The sequence below is a fragment of the Phocoena phocoena genome, chromosome 16 (assembly GCF_963924675.1).
Source record: "Phocoena phocoena chromosome 16, mPhoPho1.1, whole genome shotgun sequence".
Lineage (NCBI taxonomy): Eukaryota > Metazoa > Chordata > Mammalia > Artiodactyla > Phocoenidae > Phocoena > Phocoena phocoena.
In genome coordinates, this window is record NC_089234.1 from 24,905,321 (window position 1) to 24,928,206 (window position 22,886).

The 22,886-nt window shown below is 43.3% G+C and overlaps 1 protein-coding gene across 1 annotated transcript in view; it reads left to right on the top strand.

Moving 5' to 3' along the window:
* Positions 1–4,805: 4,805 nt before the first annotated feature.
* The window catches only part of STN1 (STN1 subunit of CST complex), a 35,072-nt gene continuing 16,991 nt past the window's right edge, over positions 4,806–22,886 (top strand). Inside the window, exons 1-5 of the mRNA XM_065894826.1 lie at positions 4,806–4,938; positions 12,403–12,498; positions 17,259–17,327; positions 21,881–22,039; positions 22,756–22,879. Coding sequence (XP_065750898.1) covers positions 4,806–4,938; positions 12,403–12,498; positions 17,259–17,327; positions 21,881–22,039; positions 22,756–22,879 — 581 coding nt within the window. The remainder of the gene's footprint in view (positions 4,939–12,402; positions 12,499–17,258; positions 17,328–21,880; positions 22,040–22,755; positions 22,880–22,886) is intronic.

The window sequence follows — 22,886 nt, forward strand, 5'->3', positions numbered from 1 at the left end:
TTAGAAGGGAAACCCAAAAGGATAACAGGAAACCAAGGTGGGTAGGAAGAGAATATGATCAGATCAACATCTAAAGCTAGAAAATCAGAAAAAAAGATGAAACATGATAAGGAAAGGAAAGTACCATTGTATTTGAGAATTTGAATGTAATTGTTAACTTTAGGAGAGAAGTTTCAGTGGAGTGGTGGGCTGGGGTAGAGATAGTTGAAAGTTAAGTTAGGGTGAGCCAAATGATGATAGATCGAATTAGAGATGAGGAAGTGTGGATGAGGAATGCATATAACTCTTCCAAGAAATTTAACTTTGAACAGAGAGCAAGAGAGGGAGAGAACAGTAGTTCAAGGGCTGGGGTTTTCAGAGATGCTGTTTTCTTAAAGTTGAATGACATTTAAAAAGAGGGGAAAGCCTGCGGATATGACCAGGGGAAGCCAGAGAGCGGGAGCAGGTGACATGGCAGGGGACTGAGCAACACCGCTGAGGAGGCAGGAGAAGTGGTACAGGTGAGGCCCCTGCAATAGACCCAACAGTATTTTCTTACACTAGTCTTTTCACCGTCATTTGGTGAATATCCCTAGACGCAATTTTTAGAATAGATTCAGTAAATTGGGTAGAGAAGTCTTCTTACATATTTTTGGATTCCTTACCATAGTTAGATGCAGCAGGTATCCCTGAAATTTTTTTTTTTTTTTTGCGGTACATGGGCCTCTCACTGTCGTGGCCTCTCCTGCTGCGGAGCACAGGCTCCGGACGCGCAGGCTCAGCAGCCATGGCTCACGGGCCCAGCCGCTCCGCGGCATGTGGGATCTTCCCAGACCGGGGCATGAACCCGTGTCCCCTGCATCGACAGGCGGACTCTCAACTACTGTGCCACCAGGGAAGCCCTCCCTGAAATTTTTTAAATTCATTAAATCATTCCTCTGATCAATAATCAACAACACCCTATTGCTTACAGGGAATAAAAATAAAAACTAATTCAAGCCATTCAGAATCTAGCTAAAACCTTGGTGTCCAGCCTGCTTCTGCTGCAGCTGCCCTCCCCAGCCAGGCTGCTGTGTTGGCTTTTGCCCACAGACATGCCTTGCTCATCCTGCGCCTTTGCCCTGCTCTCACCCCATCACAATACTATCCCTCTCTTTACTTATAGGGAGACTGAGAATAAAATTCCAACCTGTCATGGCCTACGAGGTCCTCTGGGACCTGCCTTCTGCTTATGTCTCCAATTACGAATGCAACCACTCTCGCCTTGCTCTCTTCTGTTCCTCCAATAGGGAAGTATTTTCTTGCCTCCAGATATTCACGCTTACTCTGACCACTGCCTGGAATGTTCTTTCCTTAGCACTTTTCGTGGCTGGCTCCTTCCCATCTTCGGGTCTCATCTCATCCGATCAAAGTAGATCTGTATAAAGTAGATCCCCCACCCCATTATGAGTGATCATAATATACTTTTAATTCCTTCAAAGCACTAAGAACAATCTGTACTTATTTTATTCATTTATTTGTCTGCTGTCTTTCCTCTGTCCCCCAACAGGATGGAAGCTCCATGAGGGCTGTACTTGATCTATCTTATCTCCTCTTTACCCCGCAGTGTCCAGTACAGTGCTTGACAAGTGCTTGACAAACACGTTTCATGAATGAACGAATGAATGAATGAATAGTTCCTCCATAGTTTCAAACTCCAGCTTAAATCCCCACTCCATAGTGAATGATGATAATAGCTTATATGTATTGAGTGCTTACCTTGTTCCAGTGGTTACATATATTATCTTACTTGATGAGCCCCCTTCTCTTCACTCCCAATTTACCTCCTGTAATCCACATAGTTATTATTCAGGCCATGCGATTTAGCCTCTTGCTTTGTTATTTAATATATTCCTCTTTTTGCTCCAGTGAAATAAAAATTCTTAGTGCTCCCCCATAGCATACAGAGTGCTCAAAGTATGCTGAGCGGCTGAAAATGGCCCCCCAGGGTTATAACATTAACATAATAAGAATGTTGATAAGTTGTCTTTATTATAAACTTCAAACTACTCATCCGCTCATTTAAACTTCGAATCTAACTCAGCTTGCAAGTGGACAAACTCTATTCTACCTGTCGAAAGACATTCTAAAATGCCGAAAATGGTTAAGGCAAGACAGTTTGCGTTTTGAGGTAGAAGACATGCAGTTCAACACCTCATTTTCCAGAAGAATTTCCTAAAGTCTTAACGTTCTAGAAAGGATTGTCTAGTCTGTCAAACATGCTTGCAAAACCAAGTTATTTCACATTGAGAAGCCATAAGAAAGGTTCCTAGCATTGGGTTGACTGTTGGGTTTTGAAATATCTGCTCTGCAGTGTTGTGGAATCCCCAGCTGAAAAGCCGTCCAGTCCCTTTGCACATCTAGGCAGTGGCCTGAGGAAACTGGAATCTATCCTGATGGAGATGACAGGGAAGAGGATCCTCCCAAACTCCTTGAGATGCTTCAGCAGTCTAGAAAATTCCATTCCACACCCTACTCCACATTTTGAGCTCAGATCAAAAGGAGCATCCCTAGACTCCAAGGAGTCCTTCCTTCACTGTAAATGATGACCTCAGGGGCAGTCTGCTCTGGTCACCTCAACTGGGTGTGACCCTCCCCAAGGCCAGCAGTAAGCTTGGAGTCCCCAAGGGCCATTGTTTCCAGCACTCTACCCTTGAGAGTCATAAGAGTCATCGCTGAAAACTTCTCGGGCTCTGCACACACCCAGTAGTGATTTTCTTCTTGAGTTCCACCCTAGAGCAGATGTGTACAGTCAAAAAATGTCGCCCAACCTGTCTTTCCCCATCTTACAAGTCAGCTGGAAGCACCCGTCCTACTGGGTGTCATACTGGGTGTCCTTCCTTGAAGAGAACCTCCCCCTATTAGAAAGGTGTCTTCTCTTAATTAAATCTTAAACTTGACAGATCCAACGGTTCATCGCAGTAGAGTCTGGGCAATGCTTTACCAAGGATTCTGTTTGTTAGCTTCTTCAGTGGCCAGGGATGTAATTAAATTAAATGCCATTGTTCTAATGACATACATTTTCTGTTCCAGCTGCTTGAAGTTCCTTCTCTGCTTAATAGTTTAGCTATTATCTCTTTGGCCACCACTTACCTCTCCTGGGAATGGCCTGCCAACATGACCTGTACTCCTGACATTTTAGAGGAGTAAATTAGGAAGAACTCCTGCCATCTCAAGTAATGTCATGATGTGGCTTATTTATTTATTTATCAGAATGCAACATGGCTATCTCTTCTCACTTTAAATTAGGACTACTGGGGACAGGCACCATCAAGGTGGCCACCATTTACCAGAACGCCAGTTTTCAAAATTCTTAAATGTACAACATTCCATAGTATAGACATTGTAAGAGGAAGGGAGACAAACTTTGTCATGATCCTGCAAAGAAGGCTAGTCTTGGGCAGAGCAAAGGCCTCGCATTCCCTCAAGGGCTCAAATTTAGATCCTGACATTATCTAAAGTGAGACTGTACAGTACCAGAGATTGCGTGTGTTAATAAATCATTTATCAAGTGTAAATAAACATTTTAAATACGCCACAATGTAATCCTGCTTTTGTATTGCTTTGTTTATGTGTTCATTTACAATATCAGGGACGGAAAAAAAAAAAAAAGTTGTCTGAACCAGTCCCAACCTCTCGGAGGTCATAGCTCAGGGACCCACGACTAATGGGGTCGGGATGAAAGGGGGACTTGGAAGGCGGGGTTTGGGCAGCAGGAGTTTCAGGGCCAGCTCCCAGGCCTCGGTGATTTGGGCTCTGCGCTCCCGCGGAGGCTCAGGGAGAGCGCTGCTAGAGTCAAACAGACCCCGCGTAGCCCTAACAACCCCGCCACCACCTGGAAGAGAGCATCCGGCGAAGCAGCCGCGAAACGCAAAACGGGGCGTAGCCATGGGCGGGGTGGGGGCGTGGCGGAGTGAGGATGGGGCGGGGCCGCGGGCGGCGCGAAGGAAAGGCCGGGGCGGGGACACAGTGGCTGGTCTGGCGCGAGGGATGGTGTCAGGCCCTACCGCCGCCCCCCACTGGGAGCACCAGAGGTGATCTCGGCCTAGCGCTCCTGCTCCGGGCGGGGCCGGCGGCGGCGCCTCCAGGCCGTGGGCGCCAGTGGCCTGCTAGCGCCGGAAGGGCCGGGCCTGCGCGCTCCGGGGACTTGCGGGCCGACGGCGCGGGCGCGGGCCCGGCGGGAGGGGCTACGGTTGATCTGTTTTTCATTTCCTCTTACAGCCTTTCTCAGTGTCATCCTGAACACCGGAAGGGGCAGCGGCAGGGCTACGGACAGACCCACCCACTCTGCCCCTCTGTTGTGTGGCCACGAGGACGCCCATTCCTCTCTGGACTCCACCCATTAAAGCGGTTTCAGGGTACGCATATATGGCCATCTGTCCCCAGAGTGAAAAGTCGGTGTTTAACCGTTTAGAAATGGGTACTTTTGGAGAAGGAGAAACACTCCCATGGGGCAGAGGAGTTTCCTGGGGAAGAGCCATAAGGAACTCACGGGTCCTCACTCGAGAAGCACCTCTTTACAGGTCCCCGGAGCGCGCAGGCCTGGCCCTTCTGGCGCTAGGAGGCCACCGGCTCTAGGAGGCCCCTGGCGTGCAGTTTGACAGACCCCGGACCCCTGGATTTACCCCTTCCAGAGTTCGGGATGCTCGTCTGGGAACAGCTTAGGGGCCGTGCGGATTTCATCCACTTTAACAGCTTTGCGTCCTGATTTTTGTCTCCCGTCTAGCTCTTCGGCTCTAGATGCAGAGCTTCTCAGGGTTGGCTGGAAGCCACAGCCCAGCCTCCTGATGCAGTCTGAATCCAGCCGGTGTGAAGAGGAAACTCCTTCCCTCTTGTGGGGTTTGGATCCTGTGTTTCTAGCCTTCGCCAAACTCTACATCAGGGATATCCTGGACTTGAAGGAGTCCCACCAGGTGCCAGGTATGTGGCTGGTCGGCCTGGTGTGCTGCTCTGTGCTGCATCAGCACCCCACCCACCCTTCCCCAAAGCTACAGAAATCTGGGGCTTAGGGGCTTAGCAGAGCCTTTCCAGCTGCAGGCGTTGAAATTGACATAACCTGGATCCTCAAACAAGTTCATTTCTGTGCAAGTTAAAAACAGTTTCTTATTTTTATTTTTTAAATAGATGCTTGGGGGTGTAACTTTGTACTGAAGAATGTTTTTTACCTGGGTTTGAGATCTTTCATATTTAAAAATACTCAGTTTTTCTCTGGGCCTGCTTGTGGTGGAAAGCTCAGGCCTTGCTCCCTTTCCTAACTGCACCACTTACCTGGCCTGGGCATGTGACTCACCTGTAAAGTTTAGGTGTCTTCATTGTAAAATGAGGATTAACCATGCCTGATTTTCTTGTGGGGTTTGGTTTTATTTTGAATAGATGAGAATCAAAATAAAATAAACTCCTTGAGAGGGAGGACATCTTGTGCCTTGTTCATCTATGTAATCCCAGCACTTAAACAGTGCCTGGCCTCTGGTGGGCTCTCAAGTAGTAGTAATTGGAGCAACAAAGCATTATAAATGTAAAGTTAAAGAAATCATCTTTTAAAATTAGAGTGGTGGTCACTAAAAATAGGATCTTCATACCCCCAAATATAGCAAATACAGTTTAGGGTAAATTTAAGTAATTTACATAGTTGTGGATGTATCTTCACATGTTTACTGTGCTATATGAGAAGTTTGGTTAAACTCTTTGCTATTTTGAATGAATAGAAAGCTATGAGTCAGAAGTAGTTCAGAATCTCAAGCATGCAGTTTTAATGAGACCACATTTTGTGTGTTTCCCATTCTATGTACGGATATATTTGGATGACCTTATACTAAAGCCTTTTGTACAGATTTTTCACCACACCTTCATTTTCTAAGTATTGTTGGAAATGATCTGGTTTTTTCCTTGGAAGGCAGCCATCCTCCCCCACTGTTGTCTGTTTTCCAGAACAGTCTGGTAGTCTTCATAGCTCGTCTCCTCAGGAAGAAATTAATTCACACCAAATGCCAGGCTTGCGTAAAGATCTTCTGTAGGTACTCAAGGAAGTATCAGGGATGCTATAGGAGCTTAACTCTTCCTGTGGGTGAAGAACTGTATAATGTATTAACAACAAACCAAGGAAAACTTCTCCCAGTGATCTTTGTTATGTCACTGGTGGTAATGTTTCAGATGTAGGTTTTAAAATGAAACTGTTGTCAAACCCCAGTTTGTGTGCCAGACACATAGTGAGTCCAAACAAACCAAAACGTTGGAGTTTGGAGCAGAGAGAGGTTTATTGCAAGGGCCAAGCAAGGAGAACAGGCAGCTCAGGCTCAAAAAACCCGAACTCCCTCATGGTTTTCAGGGAAGAGTTTATGTATGTATGTGTGTATGTATTTGTTTATGGTTGTGTTGGGTCTTCATTGCTGTGTGTGGGCTTTCTCTAGTTGCGGCGAGCGGGAGCTACTCTTCGTTGCGTTGCACAGGCTCCTCGTGGTGGCTTCTCTTGTTGCAGAACATGGGCTCTAGGCGCACGGGCTTCAGTAGTTGTGGCACGTAGGCTCAGTTGTTGTGGCACACAGGCTTAGTTGCTCCGCGGCATGTGGGATCTTCCTGGACCAGGGCTCGAACCCACGTCCCCTGCATTGGCAGGCGGATTCTTAACCACTGCGACACCAGGGAAGTCCCCCCTCAGGGTAGAGTTTTTAAAAGCAACATTTGGGGTGAGGGCTACAGGGTTTATGACTTTCTTCTGATTGGTTGGTGGTGAGGTAACAAGGTGGTATTCCAGGAATTTCAATCATCAACCTTCTGGTTCTGACCAATCTGGGGTGTCAGCTTGTAGTTACCATACTCCACCTGGGTGAGGGTCTTAGTTCCTGCAGAACAACTCAGAGATGTATATCAGACTATTAGGTATATCCCTTGAGGGGGAACTAGAACTCTGTTTTATTGCTGCACTATTGTTTCTTGACTGCTTTTTCTTTGCTTCTGCATTCCCTCACTCCCTTAATTAGTAACTACTTGAACCTGCCCTTTGGAACTCGGAGAGGTCTAGGATCCTGAAACCTTTTTCCTACAAAAAAGAAACGAGGGGGGCTTCCCTGGTGGCGCAGTGGTTGGGAGTCCGCCTGCCGATGCAGGGGACACGGGTTCATGCCCCGGTCCTGGAAGATCCCACATGCCGCGGAGTGGCTGGGCCCGTGAGCCATGGCCGCTGAGCCTGTGCGTCCGGAGCCTGTGCTCCGCAACGGGAGAGGCCACAGCAGTGAGAGGCCCATGTACCGCAAAAAAAAAAAAAAAAAAAAAAGAGATGAGGGACACGGAAATGCTTTTGTATCCAGGAGGGCCCTGCTTGGTTTCAAAACCCCATGGTTGAAGAAGACATTAACCATAATTTCATAGAGTGATCTTCTTTAGACTGTACTCTAGGGTTCTGAGAGGTGGGAAATGCTACTAGTCTAGGTTTTTATTTTTGTATTGTTTTGTTGTTGTGTTTGGTTGTCATAAAAAAAAGTAAACCTTTTATTTTGACTGCATAAAATTTAGAAATGTTTAAACAGCAAAGAATATCTTACACACACAAAAAGAAACAAATGTGTAATGAAGAATTTGGCTGGCCTGTGTTCGAGGTTCCTGGAAGATCTTTGGATTTCTGGAATGATAGGAGTGTTTTTGTTATTCATGGTGGAGCCCTTGAACCACATCTGAGTTTATGCTGATGAGGGGCCTCATGCTGGGCCGCTAGGTAGTTTCAGGGTGGGGGCCTTTCAGGCCTGAAAAACCAACCATGTGATTAGAGGGTTGGCTTTGAGCCAGGTGACATCAACCCAACCCCGCAGGAGGGGAGGGGGACTGGAGATTGAGTTGTCAGGTGGGCAGTGATTCAGTCAATCTTGCTTATGTAATGAAACCCTAATTAAAACTCTGGACATTGAGGCTTCATTGAGCTTTCCTGCTTGGTAATCATACTTGATGTGTGAGGGTGATGTGTCCTGAGGACATGGCAGCTTTATGCTTAGACTCTCCTAGACCTTGTCCTATGCATCTCTTCATTTGGCTAGTCCTGGTTTGTCCCCTTCATTATAAAACTGTAATCTTAAGTATAGCACCTTCCTGAGTCCTGTGTGTCATTCTGTTAAAGTATCAAACCTGAGGTTGTCGTGGAGGGTGTTGGTAGCCAGTTGCTCAGAAGTGTGCATGGCCCGAGGACCCTCAAGCTTGGGGCTGATGCTTGAAGTGAGAGTCTCTTGTGGGAGACAGCGTCCTTAACCTGTGAAATTCAACCTTACTCTGGCTAGTTAGTGTCTGAATTGCCTTGCAAAGTGGTTGTAGAATGTCAACTCCCCGAAATTAACCTGTGAATTTAGAGTTAAACTAATAGAATATCATGCAGTTTGACTGTGGTGGTTTGGTTAGGGATGTGTCCCCCGTGTCCCCTGCATTGGCAGGCGGATTCTTAACGACCTCGCCACCAGGAAAGTCCCAAAAGTACTTTTAAAAAAGAGAAAAAAGGCAGATGTCTTGCTGTGGGTGTGGCTGTCACTGCTGTGAAAGCTGAATCAAAGCTACCTGTGACCCTGGGTCCCTGAGCCCTTCCAGAGTGACCCTCCTCTTTCCTGGGGACCTGATGATCCAGGGGATGGATCCCCTGATATGGTTGGAGCTCTGTGGGCTGCATGTAGAACAAAGGCAGCAGGAGTGAAAGGACCACTTGGGAAAGGCTGCAAGTTAAACTCAGCATGAGCCAGTATCTGTTGTTATTTTCTTTTCTTAGCTCATCAAGCTTTCTCTCAGTCGATAGAGCTGCCATCCAGCTTTCTCAAGTTCTTTTCCCATAGAGGAGATTCTAGTGTGAAGGAAGTGGTTCTCTCCATTGCTTTTTCCATGTCCTCCTTTTTTATTTTTTATTTTTTATTTTTTGGCCACACTGTGCAGCGTGTGGGATCTCAGTTCCCTGACCAGGGATCGAACCTGCACCCCCTGCATTGGAAGCGCGGAGGCTTAATCAGTGGACCACCAGGGAGGTCCTCCTTCTTCTTGTTTAGGTTGTGCTTCTGACATATATAGTTCAAGTTTCTATACACTGGGCCAACTTTCTTCTCTGTTTCCAAGCAGTTTATATCCTCCTCAATCAATTTTCTCTTTGTGATTTTATTCAAACCATCTGTTATTTTCTGCTAATTTGTCCTCCATTGTTCTCTTTGTGTTGCTTTTATGATGTTTTTCCTTGTTTTTTTGCATCTTTGAGCGACTCTCTCCTTGAAGACGAGCATTGTCAGTCTATGAAACGAAAGTTTAGGGGCTTCCTTGGTGGCGCAGTGGTTAAGAATCTGCCTGCCAATGCAAGGGACACGGGTTCGAGCCCTGGTCCGGGAGGATCCCACATGCCGCGGAGCAGCTAAGCCCGTGCGCCACAACTACTGAGCCTGTGCTCTGGAGCCCATGAGCCACAACTACTGAGCCCACGTGCCACAACTACTGAAGCCTGTATGCCTAGAGCCCATGCTCCACAGCAAGGGAAGCCACCGCAATGAGAAGCCTGCGCACCGCAACAAGGAGTGGCTCCCACTTGCCACAGCTAGAGAAAGCCCGCACGCAGCAGTGAAGACCCAATGCAGCCAAAAATAAATTTAAAAATTAATTAAAAAAAAAAAGTTTAGGGGGCTCCCTTTTCTGTCTTTTTTCAAGAAAGTCTACTGTGTCCTCCAGTGGAGACCTGTTCAGGTTTTTTCAAGTGTTGCCCAGTGCAGAGTTGGTAATGTTGGAGGACTGGCATCTACCACAGGTGACTTGACGACTTTGTCGGCTTGTGTCGTCAGTCCATTCTTCTCTGTATACTTGCCTTTTCTGTATACTTCAGCCCAGGCAGAACACCTTTTGGCTGCCTCTTTTCCCCTTCTTAAAGTGTGTCGGCTCTTCATTATAAAAACCACCATAGCGGCACATACCAGGGTGTCCCAGGAAGACCCAAAGAATCCTGGGGCTTGTCTCAAGCTTTCAACATCACCAATAGAGCACCCCACAGTGGCTTCTGGACCAGCTGGAAAGACTCTTCAGGGGCAGGCAGCAGGCCCTCCATGGGTCCACAGGGCCTCCCACTGCCGGTGTCCTGGGAGCCACACCAGCCACGCAGAGCCCTGGGGGGTGTACGGTCTCTGATGGCACCAGGAGCACACTGTCTCTAATGCCCGGCAACCAGGACAGACCATCAGTTAGGCTGGGGGAGACAGAGGCCAGTCAGGTTCTAGGAAAGAGCTCTCTCTAACTTGGCTCTGCTCAGCGCACAGATAGAAAGTCCAGCGCATTTGGGGAAGCAGAAAGGGCTGACTGCAGCCAGAGACCAGTCTGGAGCTCAGGCCACCCTCATCCCCCCGCCCCAGCCCTACAGCAAAGCTGGACCAAAGCAGGGCCATACCATAGCCCGTCTCTGCACACAAGCGTGTCAGGGCATGATGGTGGGGCACACTTCAGCAGAGGATGCCATGCCCCTGACCCCAGGGTAGGCTCATTCTCCCCATTTAAACTTCCCTTCTGCTGCAGTAAGCACAAGTCTGCCAGCAAAGGTCCTATGGGGGTCACCCTCCCCTGAAGGTGCCCTCTCTCCTTTGTGTCCGATCAGTGCAAGCAGGTAGGGCTGGAGGACTGAGGGTCTCCCCACAGGTCATCACTGGGTTTCAATGGTAAGAACTCAGGAGAAGTCAGTCAGAACTGTCCTGCTCTTAAGATTTCACGGATCTTCTGTGGAAGCAGTTTGACCCTATTCAGTCCAAGTGTTCCTAGAGGGAAGCGATTCTGCTCCGGGGCTGACACAGGGACCCAGGCTCCTTCCCTCATGTGGCTCTGCCATTTCAGCTCTTGGCCCCCAAGGTTGCCCTCTGCACGGTCTCCAGTCCACTAAGTCAACTTTAGAAGTATGCCTCTGCTAGGGGGAGGGCCTGGGTGAATTTGACATCTTCAAACCACATCTCGCTCCCCTGGAATCTCTGGCTAACTGAGGCTCAGAAGCTCCTTGTCCATCCCCTGGGGACTTGGCCATGGGCGATTGGTCCCCAGCCCCTTTATCCGCATGGGAAACAAGAGAACCATCAGTGGAGGCCATTCTGGGGGTTCTGAAGGGCTTCAGGGCTCAGGCTGTGGGGTCTCCTCCCCCCATGGATGTGGAGAAGACAGACTCTGACCAGACTTGGCGAGGACCAGAGAGGGTGAGGGTGGCCAAATACCTGAAGTGATGACTGATTCTTTTTTTTTTTTTTTTTGCGGTACGCGGGCCTCTCACTGTTGTGGCCTCTCCCGTTGCGGAGCACAGGCTCCGGACGCGCAGGCTCAGCGGCCATGGCTCACGGGCCCAGCCGCTCCGCGGCACGTGAGATCTTCCCGGACCGGGGCACGAACCCGTGTCCCCTGCATCGACAGGCGGACTCCCAACCACTGGGCCACCAGGGAAGCCCATGACTGATTCTTTGTTTGCAATTCATGTATGTATTTGAAAAGGAAGTCGCCATTTACAAGTTTATAGCCTCTTTCTGAAAGTAAAGAATTCGGTCATCGTAGGGAGAAAAAAAATGGCTAGAGAGGATTTTAGTCCAGACTCTTTAGCTGCAGGTGACAGGAACACAACGCAAGTAGCTTAAGCCCAAACAGGCAGTTCAGGTAAGGATGTTGGGGGCCCCACGGGAGCCGGGACAGCGCTGGGGTCTCGGATGGGAATTGAGGGCTCACTGCTGCCAGGAGTCCCTCTGTTCCATCTCCGTCACGGAGTCCAAGAAAGCCCTCCGAGAGTCGGTGGGTAGAGTTCTTCCTCTCACGCTTCTCCTCTGGCGGGAACCTGCCTGCTGGCGTCTGTTGCCTAGGCTTTGAAAATAGAATTTTAAAAAGAGAAGTTTTTGAGTCGTAATCTGCTGGCCCCAGAGGGTAGTGTTTTGTAACCTAATCATCTTCTCTTTTTCTTAAAAAAAAAAAGTGCTACTGCTAATTCGTAGAAATGATGACTGGTTTCCTAGAAAAGCCAGAGAAGCCTTTTCTCGTGGTTTCCTCTCTCTTTCCTTTTCCAGTCCCTCAAAATATAGTACTGTGTTGTGTCTCATAATACTGCGGCTGTTTTTAGGCCCTTATGAGAGTTCTACAGGCAGGTGCATTTCATTCTCACAAGTGGAAAGAAGTTAACCACATCTAGTTGGACAATATTGGTTTTCTCTTTTCTGTGCTAGTACAAGATTCTTTAAAGCCACACTTTCTACTTATAACCCTTGAGGAAAAGACATCTGAATTTCTTGGGGTTTGGCATTTGTCAAGAACTGATTCTTAACTCTGAAATTTTAGCAAGCAGCATGCCACTGATTTTTGACACAGGTAACATTTACTGAAGCAGAAAACGTCATCATATGTTATATGGACTTTGCCTTTTTTTCCCTTTAATTTCAGGTGTATTTTTTTACAGTGGGCATCCAATAAAACAGGTAGATATCTTGGGAACTGTAATTGGAGTGAGAGAAAGAGATGCTTTCTACATTTGTGGAGGTAAGAACAATTGTGTCTGACATTGAGTTTATGTGGAAGGACCCCACTTAGCTGGACATTGAATTTGAAGCAACCCCAGCCTTTCAGAGCAGCTGGGGCCTCTCATAACCCCCATGCACTTGTCCTCTATTGGGAACCATTTGCAGCCACCAACATGGACTAAGTGTAAAATGAGGCAATGGGTGGGAATGATACTGATGAATATTGTCAGGTGACAGTTGCTGGGGAGCTAGGAGGCAGAAGAATTAAACTACAGTCTAGGGTCACTGGTTGATCAGGGACAGATACCTGATACCTAGGGCATAGCTATAAATAGCAAAGGATGGTGATATATGTTTATATTGATACCTTTAAAATAAAAAGGCCAGATTAACATTAAGGTAGACTCTTTAAGAAGACAGGGAGATATGAAAAATAATTTATAAGATTTATATCCAGAACAGTTAAAAAAAAAAAAGCTTTTTGGTACCCAAAGGGGTAAATATCCATTATCAGAAAATTTCCCTTCCCTTATGGTGATAGAAACTAAATAAAGGGTTTCTGTAGTTTGGACACCAGTGAACTATTAGGATACGATTTTAGTGTCATGGGTCTTGACTTTTTTTTTGCATTGAGTTTAATGTAATCATTTTAATATATTGCCTAAGATTCTCTGTAGTTAAGAGGCCAAGCTGGATATTTTGTGGGAAGCTTAACTTTGAATTCCAACCTTTGCTATAATTGACATTGTCACTTTTTGTTGTATTCACTTGGATTTGTATTCTTTTTCTACTTGGGGAAAAACAGAAGGCAGTTGAACTAGGTGACCAAGAACATTTCATTGGCAGTCTGTGCATGACTGATAATTTACAGATACAATTTCTTCAACATATATTCATTTTCCTGGGGATGATTGTCTCGTGCTTATAAAATAACACGTGAGAGATGAGATTTCTCATGCCCTCTGCTTTTTCCCAGCTTGTATTTTTTTAGAACTCTGAAATAGATCATCTTGTCATGCATCCCCATACTGGATCTCTTCTCTGCTTTATTTTACCATAGATACTGGTTCTCTTTTTCTCCAGGCAGTTCAACAAACATTCACTAAGTTCCTACAGCATACCCAGCTGCTGGCAAGTACATTATCTGTACTTCCTCTCCAAGTACCAGTGATGAAATGATAGTATCTGTCAGTTTACGGAGCACTTATGCATGTGTGATTTCATGTTATTCTCCTCCCAGTCTTTTGAAATGGAAAAGACAGATATTATTTCCATTTTATAGATGAGAAAACTAAGGCTCAGTTACTTGCTCAAGGTTCCACTGATGGGTCCAATCTCTTTACTGACTCCAGTGTGCTGTGTAGTCTCCATAGAACTCAAATTCTAAAAGAAAAAGAGATTTTTCTATCAGTGTTAATCAGGGGCTGGGGGCAGGGAGGGATGAATAGGTGGAGCACAGAGGAATTTTAGGGCAATGAAACTATTCTGTATGATTCTGTAATGGTGGATGTGTGTCATTATACGTTTGACCAAACCCACAGGATATACAACACCAAGCGTGAACCCTAATGTAAACTATGGACTTTGACTGATAATGATGTGTCAATGTAGATTCATCAGTTGAAATCAATGTACCACTCTGGTGGGGATGTTGGTAATGCGGAAGCTATACGTGTGAGGGGGCAGGGGATAATGGGAAACCTCAGTATCTTCTGCCCACTTTTGCTGTGAACCTAAAACTGCTCTAAAAATAAAGTCTATTAAAAAGTTTTTTTTAAAAAAGAAAGATTTTTCTCTGTCCCATGCCCCTCCTCCCACCCCCCCCAAAAATCAGCTGCATCTGGTTTTTAATTTTCTGATTTTTAGATCAGAATGAGGCTATTTGAGGACATCAGTCCTGGCTGTAGAACCAGGCCAGATATAATGCCTCTGACCTAAAGGGGTTTCATTTAACCCCTTTTCCCATCATAAAGAGATGAAGGCAATATGGCTGACTCTTCCCCAATAAACATTTCTCTTAGACTGGATGTCGTGAGAGCATGGCACATCTGTGGTTTGTGAGGAAATGAAAAGCGTCTGAAGGCTGAAGTAATTGAGAGTATAAACAGTTGGGACTTTAATTCCTGCGAGGCCTGTTCAAGAGAGAGCTGCACATACCCTGCTGTTCTCAGGCCCAGCTTGGCTCTCGGGCCACCTGCCAGGTGGCTACTCCTGCTGTCCCAGGTCCTCTTCCTCCTGACTCACTGCAGGCCTATATGCTGGGGTTGCTTCCTGCTCACCCTGATTCGTCCCATGGCTGAAACAAAAGGCCGGCAGCCCAGGCCATGCTGCCCAGCTAGGGAGGACACTGCCCAGCATGGCAAGAACACTCCCCTTCCAGGGCCTTCCAGTAGCCAGGCCTCAGGATGCCAGGGCGGTGTCTGCTGGGAGAGGTTACCACCCAGGAAGTCAGAGAGTTTGGTGGAAGTGCCCTGAGCACACAGAGCACCTGGCAGCAACTCAAGCTCAGACCTAGAATCCTGGGAGACTACAGTCAAGACCAGAATGACCTCACATTTTCTAGAACAAATACTCATGTGCCAATATTTTTTGACTTAGAATTATAAGGCAAAATTTTAACCTGGCCAGAGAAGTAGTGTGCCTAGAAGTGTCATACATTATTTTTTAACTCAAAATGTCCTTATTGATTTTTTTTTTGGCTTCTTAAAATGATACTCACTATAAAATAAAATTTAAAGCTAGAGAAAATTTTAATGAAGTACATAAAGCTCATATGAAATGCTGTAAATCAGATAAAAACAATATCAGTGTTTAGGTGAACATCGTTCCTAGTTTTTCTGACATGTTCCTGATATGAAGAAATATAGATATGCCTTATTTCTTTCTGTTTTTAATGTTTCTGGAATTAGGCTTATAGTCAATGTATACATTGAATATGGGGTTCCTTCTACATACTCCAAAAGAAACTGCTATTAGCATTTTAATGTCTTAAGATCATTTCTGTCAAAACACACTATTTAATGTTTTCCATAAATTAGTTTATATATGATATATATGACTATATATATATAATTTCTGTTTTGCAATGAGATTAATAGCAATGACCATGGATCTTCATTATAACTTTGTATTCTCATATGCCATGCCATTGTAATTTATTTAACCACTTATATATTTATAAACATTTAGGTTATTTCCAACTTCCAGTACTATAAACAATATTATAATGAACAGCCTTATACAAAATATATATATCTGTGCATTTGTTCCGTTTTTCTCTTTAGGATAAATTACTGGAAGTAAATACTAAGTCAAAGGATATAAACATTTCAAAATTTGATACACATTTCCAAACTTAGTCTTTAGAAATTTGGTATGAATTTACACTCCTGCTAACAGCATATGAGGGTATCAGTATTTTTAATATTTGTCATTCTAGTAGTTGAGAAGTTATTTAAATTTGCTTCTTTTTTCTGGTAACTAGTGATATAGCATACTGACATATGTCTGCTGGTCATTTTTGTACCTTCCATGAATGGCGTATTCTTTTTCTTTGCCACTTTTTCTCTTATAGTTTTGGTCTTTTCCTTATTAATTTGTATGAGTTCTTTATATATTAACATATTAACTCCATTATTTGGAAAATTGCTATACAGTGTTAGTTTTTAGTTGGTCAAATATATCAGACTTCTAGAATGAGTTGTGATTTTCAGGTCTGTTTAAAGAAGTCTCCCTCCACCAACTGTAAGCCCAGGATTGAAAGTATTCACCCATATTTTTTTCTCATCTTCTTAAGTTTACCTATATTGTATTTAATAAAATAAAATCCATCTAGAATTTATTTTAGTATAAGAAGTATTCTTCTCAGCTTCTGCTTTAAACACAGATTTAAACAAGCAATAAAGAAATTTTGCCATATGTTTCTTCTATATTACATGTGTTTTTACAACAGTCTAGCTGATGATTTTTTAAAAATCATTAAGCCCACTGAACCCATGTTGATCAACCTCTGTTCTGAGATTGTCAGAAATTAGGCCAAGAGAAACACCTCTCATCCTTGATCCTATCATCCTTGAAACATCTGCAAATTTTTCTGCAGTTATAAATCCAAGTACAATGGAAATTCTTTTTTTTTTTTTTTTTGGCACTGTGGCTAAAATAAGCCAGACCAATACTACTTGTGTGACCAAGGTGTAATTATTTTTTATTATGAAAATAAAACTTTGCCCTTCTGTGATATGCTTAGCTTTCCTTACATCCCCTGCAGTGGTAAGGACAGGGTAGAAGCTCTTTCAAAGAGAAGCCTAGGCCAGAAGACTTGGGATGCTTTGTCTTGGTAAGTCAGCAAGCTAGCGAGAGAGCACATGGTGACAGATGGCTGTGCTCTGAGTGCCTCTAACCACAGATTAGGCAATGGTCTCTGGTTGCAGGTTGGAGTGCAAGGCTGATTTTACATGTTAGCAGATATTGAGATCTTTGTTGCACTTAACTTCCTGAGGACACCATTTTTAGAAGAGGTTAATACCCTTGAGATAGGGTAAGAGAAATGCTGACTACATTCTGCTGGGCTCATGTATTACACTGACATTGCAGACAAGCAATTCCCACTGGATTGTGGTGAGAGATTATTTCTAAGGGTGGAAGAAAAGTTGGCTCAGGGATTTGCCCAACCAGGCTATTGAAAATGTCATCTTACAGTTCAGCTGAGTGCGATGGCAATGTGCTAATTCACCTGTAATGCCCATATCTCCGTTCTACACTTTTACACTTCTCTTGCAGTGGATGATAGCACTGGAGTTATAAACTGCATCTGCTGGAAGAAATTGAATAATACCAAATCCTCATCAGGTAATTTTATTTGCCACGCTTCTTTACCTTTACAGCTAACCAGTAGATTTTACTCAGGGTAACTCTGCAGAGTAGCTGGAGTACTAATTTTCACGTTTATTCATTGGTGAATTACGTTGATCAACTTGAAGCACTACACCCAGAACTTTGGCTGCTCTGTAAACTGATATTAGTGGGGAGCCAGTTGCTTTTCTTGCTCTCATTTCTTTGGTGCTCACTTCCTCCTAAGCCTACAGGAATGTGAATAGTTACTAGAAGTTTCAGTGTTTCATTTTTACCATGCCATTATTCCACAAGTCAAGATAGTTTAGCCTAATTGCTGATCAGGTGAGAATCCCCTTGCTCTGGGCATATCACTTGACCAAAGCTTTTTTGAAAGCTTTTGCCCTGACGTGGTTGCCACTAACATCTATGCTCCCATGATCTAAATTTTCTGAAATCTCTAGCTTGTTCAAACAAATATGCCAGGAGTTCTAAGACTGATGAGAAGGTAAGATAGGATTCCCTTGAAGTTAGCCATTAAATAATATAAACTAAAAAAGAAGTTTAAAATAGTATATTGAACTCATTGACTATAACTGAAACAGCATTTGGAATTTCTTGAGTCTGTTTTAATAGTCCTTAGGTAGTTTTTTGAGTTGCATAAGTTCATAATATTAAAAAAATATATATTGTGCAATAGTGGTGATCATTTTTGGTTCTAGAGAAGCTATGGAAACTGGGGCCTTGTTTTTCTCTGTTTTATAGCATATGCATTATGATGCCATATACACTGGGGTTATTCAGTAAATATTACCTGCTCTGATATCTAACATCTACTATCTATGTCCTCCTGTTATACGTGTGGTAAGAATGTGTAACACTTGGAGTAGTTTCTTTTTTTTTTTTTTTGACATTACCTGTCAGAACCTCAACTTCCTACTTTGACTGTACTGACCAGTGAGATGCTCCTTTGCTTAATTTTCTGATGTATTTATATTTAGAATTTGGCCATCACGTTCATATAACTTTGGTATTCCTATTTCCTAATTTGGGAACATCTATATCAGTGGTACTACTTAGCTTAGGAAGCTTTGCAGATTAGAAAAAACTTAAGGCAGACAACAGGTTTTTGCTCAGATATCTCAGAGGTAAGAAATAAACCTATAAGACAATCAGATATTTGAACTTTCATATATGTCCAGGGTATTAAAATTATTTGCAGATTTATGGTTGTGGTATTGTCACGATCTTCAATCAGAAGGTGTAGTTTCAATATGCATACTTGTTTTAAACCAAGGGTCAGTGGACTTTTTCTGTACAGGGCCAGACAATAATTGTCTTCTGGTTTGTGGGCCATATGGTCTGCGACTCAACTGTTCAACACTGCCATTGTTAACACCAAAGCAACTATAGACAGTACATAAACAAGCATGGTTGTGTTCTAATAAAACTTTATTTACAAAAACAGATTGTGGGTAGATTTGGTCCTTGGGCTGTAGTTTATCGACTGTTGTTTTTGACATTGTTTTAATTTTCAAAATCAACTCTTTTTTTTAAAATAAATGGCAGCAGAAATATTATATGATTCAGTAATTTTTTAGATAAAATGTCTATTAATACTGAAAGTGAGATTTTTAAAATATCTGTAAGTAGATGAATAGATGAACAGTCACAGTTGGTAGCCTTAATCAGAAATTGCTTTGAGAATAAAAAGTGAGGGTAAGGGTACAAGGAGAAAGCCTGAAAGTGATTCTCATCATGTTATATATGAAGTGATATTTTAAAATTGTTCCCAACTAGTCCATTCTCTCCTTTTAATTTAATCGCCCTCGGTTTTAAAGCTTTCCACTGGAAAGTGTCCATTGAAGACTAATTTTTTTAAGCGAAATTTAGTCTGAGTCAAAATCATGTTCTAGTCAGTTACAGTATAAAAATATAATATTAACTCCTATAAATGTCACACTGATTGTACCATTTGGACTTAGCTTATGAGAAAAGTTAAGAAAGCTTGGAGCTTAATATTAGAATTTTAAAGAGGATTTATCTTTCAGCGTGGAATAGGCTACTTAAAATGAAATTCTGTCAGGCTCCAACTATCTCATTATACTCATTAAATTACACAGCTTGAGCCCTTCTTTTGGCAGTTTGGTTCACCCTTTAAATGAAAGCTGAGCCTCTTTTTCTCAGACCAGCCCTCAGTCTGATCATTTCAGCAGTGCTATATGAAGCATTTATTATCACCTATAATGTCTGAATCATGGCAGTGAAATTTATAAATACTTTTAAAGTTCAGCCTAAATGGAAGAGGACTTAGGGATAGGAACCCAGACAGAATAACTTTTTAAAAAGTAGTACTTGGGTATTTTCTGAAGAAACCCAGTAAGTTGAGTAACATTAATGCTGACTGTGTTTAGATTCCAAGCTATTGGTTACTGGTCTATGCAAAGTTCTCCGAGCTCCTTAGGTTGCTGTTTCCCTTACTATAGTCAGTGTGTTAAAAGTAATAATGCCTTTGCACATTACAGAGCCATGGTTATCTAAGTTGTGTTAGATTAAGAAGCACAAAATTTGATCAATAGACCATTATTCATTCCATTATAGGAACCCTAGTATATGACAAAGCAGAAATAATACAACAGCAGGAAATAAGTAAGCATTTAACAAATGTTGTTGGTTCAAGTAGATAACAATATTAAAAAAAAGGTAACTGTGATCACTGTCTTACAGCTTACATAAAATAACCCAAAGAAGATAGAGTTGTGTATTTATCACAATAAATATGGGGGTATCTATGTTAAGCTCTTATATGTCAAGCTGTTAAAGCAATGAAAGCTATCATCAGTGACAAGAGGGATAAACTAAAACATTTTTTTCAAACTTTTATGTATTAAAATGAAATCAAATAAACATAAAAAAGAAAGTGGAATGGGGAGAGTGGATGTAATAAGCATAACTGATAAAGCTTCCCTGCATTTTTTTCAGAAATGAACATAAAGTGTTCAAAAGATATGAAGGGCTTATACATAAAGAAATGCAGAGAGCAGATCATCTTATAAAAAAACACATGGTCTCTCTGGCAATTTAAAAGCAAAAATAAAACATTATAGAATCATTATGTATTTTTTAAGGTGTTAAAAATCCAAATGACTGAAGCCAATATAGGAGCTGCAAGCCCACACACATTGCTGGTGACACCTTGTAAAAAGAGAATGGTTTGATTGGGGTTTTTTGGCAAACATTCTGATAATATGTAAGGAACTCTAAATCTGTTTGTACTTTTCTATCCAGTAATCCCCAATGAAAGACCCCAAAGAAAACAAAATTTCTGTCTTGAGGGCTTAATTGTTCATTTTCACAAGTAGCTGACATTTATTGAATGTTTCCTATAGATCTGACATTGCGCTAAGCTCATGATGTAAGGGTTAACTGAGGTCATACACAACAGCTCCATACGTGAAGGGCACTGTTAAATCCGCATCATAACTGAGGAAACAGGTACAGCAAGATTAAGCAGTCTGCCCAAGGTCACACAGCTAATAAGAAGTGACCTGACATTCAAGCCAGGTCTGTCTGACTCCCTTTACCCAAGCTGACCTCTCAGCCCCATACAGTGGTAGTGATAAAAACCAAAATAAAAAATTATGAAAGAAGGAAGAAATATTTAACGAGATTAGCTGAACAAACTGTGGCATATGAACATGACAGAATGCTATTTTGTTATTTAAAATGCTGAGTTGTATAGATTCTGTGGATACATATGTGTATTTGAAGTGATGCTAGACAGAAAAACAACACAAAATTGTTTACACACATGAGCTATAACCATGGAAAATGTAATTATACTCATGGGTCAGGCAGCAGAGAATAAAGAATAAGCAGGAAGGCTCTGGAGTCAGAGACCGCCGGGGTTTGAACTCCAGCTTTGTTGCTAACTAGTTATTTTACTGTGGGCAAGTTGCTTGACCTCTGTGTGACTCAGTTTCCTCATCTGAAAAATGGGGCTAATAATAAGAGTGGTTGTGAGGATTAGATGCACTTGATAGGTTATAAAGTCCTTAGAACAGAGAGAGAGAGAAAGAGAAGGTTAGCCTAGTTACTCAACAAAGAAAAGTGAGAGAGATTAGGGTGTTGAGGACCTTGGTGGAAAATCAAACTCTGGCCAATTTGCCTTCCCCATAAACAACCACAAATGGGGACTCTTGGGCACCTTTCCCCTCAGGCCAGGCCTCTGTCTCCCAGCAAGGACACTTTAAAGGGTTGTTTAGAGCTATTGCCACCAAACCCGGCTGAATCACACAGAACTCAGCTCAGGCAGGTGTAGAGCCCTTTGCACAGGCGATGCAGTGGTAGGAAAGAAGACAATGGAACTCACCCACCGGGTTGTCAAGCCTTATGCCTTTTATCCAGTAGAGGATTTCAAAAGATTACGCAGATTTCCTACAGTAGAGCAACCAATCAGAAGTAGAACAAATAAATGTCTCCTGTCGGTCTTACCACAGACTCTCTCCCAAATGTGGTGAAGTGATTTTGTTACGCATTTCTCTCCTTCCTTCTGGCCCCAACAACTACAGCTGCTCCGAGTGCAAGAGAGCTGAGCTTAACCTCACAGCTTAAGAAGCTGCAAGAGACCATTGCGCAGAGGACAAAGGTAGAAATTGGGGACATTATCCGGATCAGAGGTCACGTCCGCATGTACAGAGGAGAGCGAGAAATTTACGCCACTGCTTATTGTAAGCACAAGATATCTCTGCCAAATTGGTTGTTATTCTGTGCGTGTGTCCAGTAAACTCATTCAATGAAAAGTCAAACTTCTAAAAAGTTCAAATAAAAAGATTTAACTCTAATGAAGGAACAACATGCTTTCTTTAGAAAAGTAGCATTTCTTAATTTTATTTTGAAGAGGTCACTATAAATAAATTGGGAAAGAAAACAAGTGATTCATGGTATATGGCTGACAAATTTTATTCAACATTTGGACACCATAGTAGAGGCTCTGAGTGTGAATCCATTTAGGGAAGAGTGTTCATAGTCTTCAAAATGATGGAAATTTCTTGAACACCATTGAGTCCATTAACTTTGAAAGAAAACAACTAATCAAAAGTGTGACCGTTCTCTGTCGTCTGAGTGGTGCCGTTTGCACCGCTCTGGCTGGTTTGTCCTTGGAAATCTCAAGGACAGCCCAGTTGTGCCAGATCAGTGAATACACTCATGCGCTTTCCCTAGCCCTGGTCTCCTCTGGCCATGCCTGTGTCACTTAGGGTATCGCATCCCCTCTCGCAGGATGACTGGGAACCATTCAGTGCATTTAGACTGTGATCCTGGGCATCCTTGAGGAAGGAGACCCACCAAGTGCTCCGTTTACTGTTGTCCTGGCAGCAGTCTGGACATGGGAAAGAACTAATCTCAGTGTAATTTCTGTGGCCTGCTTTCCCCTGTGGCTTGTTAGATAAAGTGGATGATCCAGTGTGCAACATTCAAATCGCAAGGATGCTTGAGCTGCCCACCATCTACAGGAAAGTTTATGACCAGCCCTTCCGCAGCCCAGCCCTAGAGAAAGAAGAGGCACTGAGGTAAGTT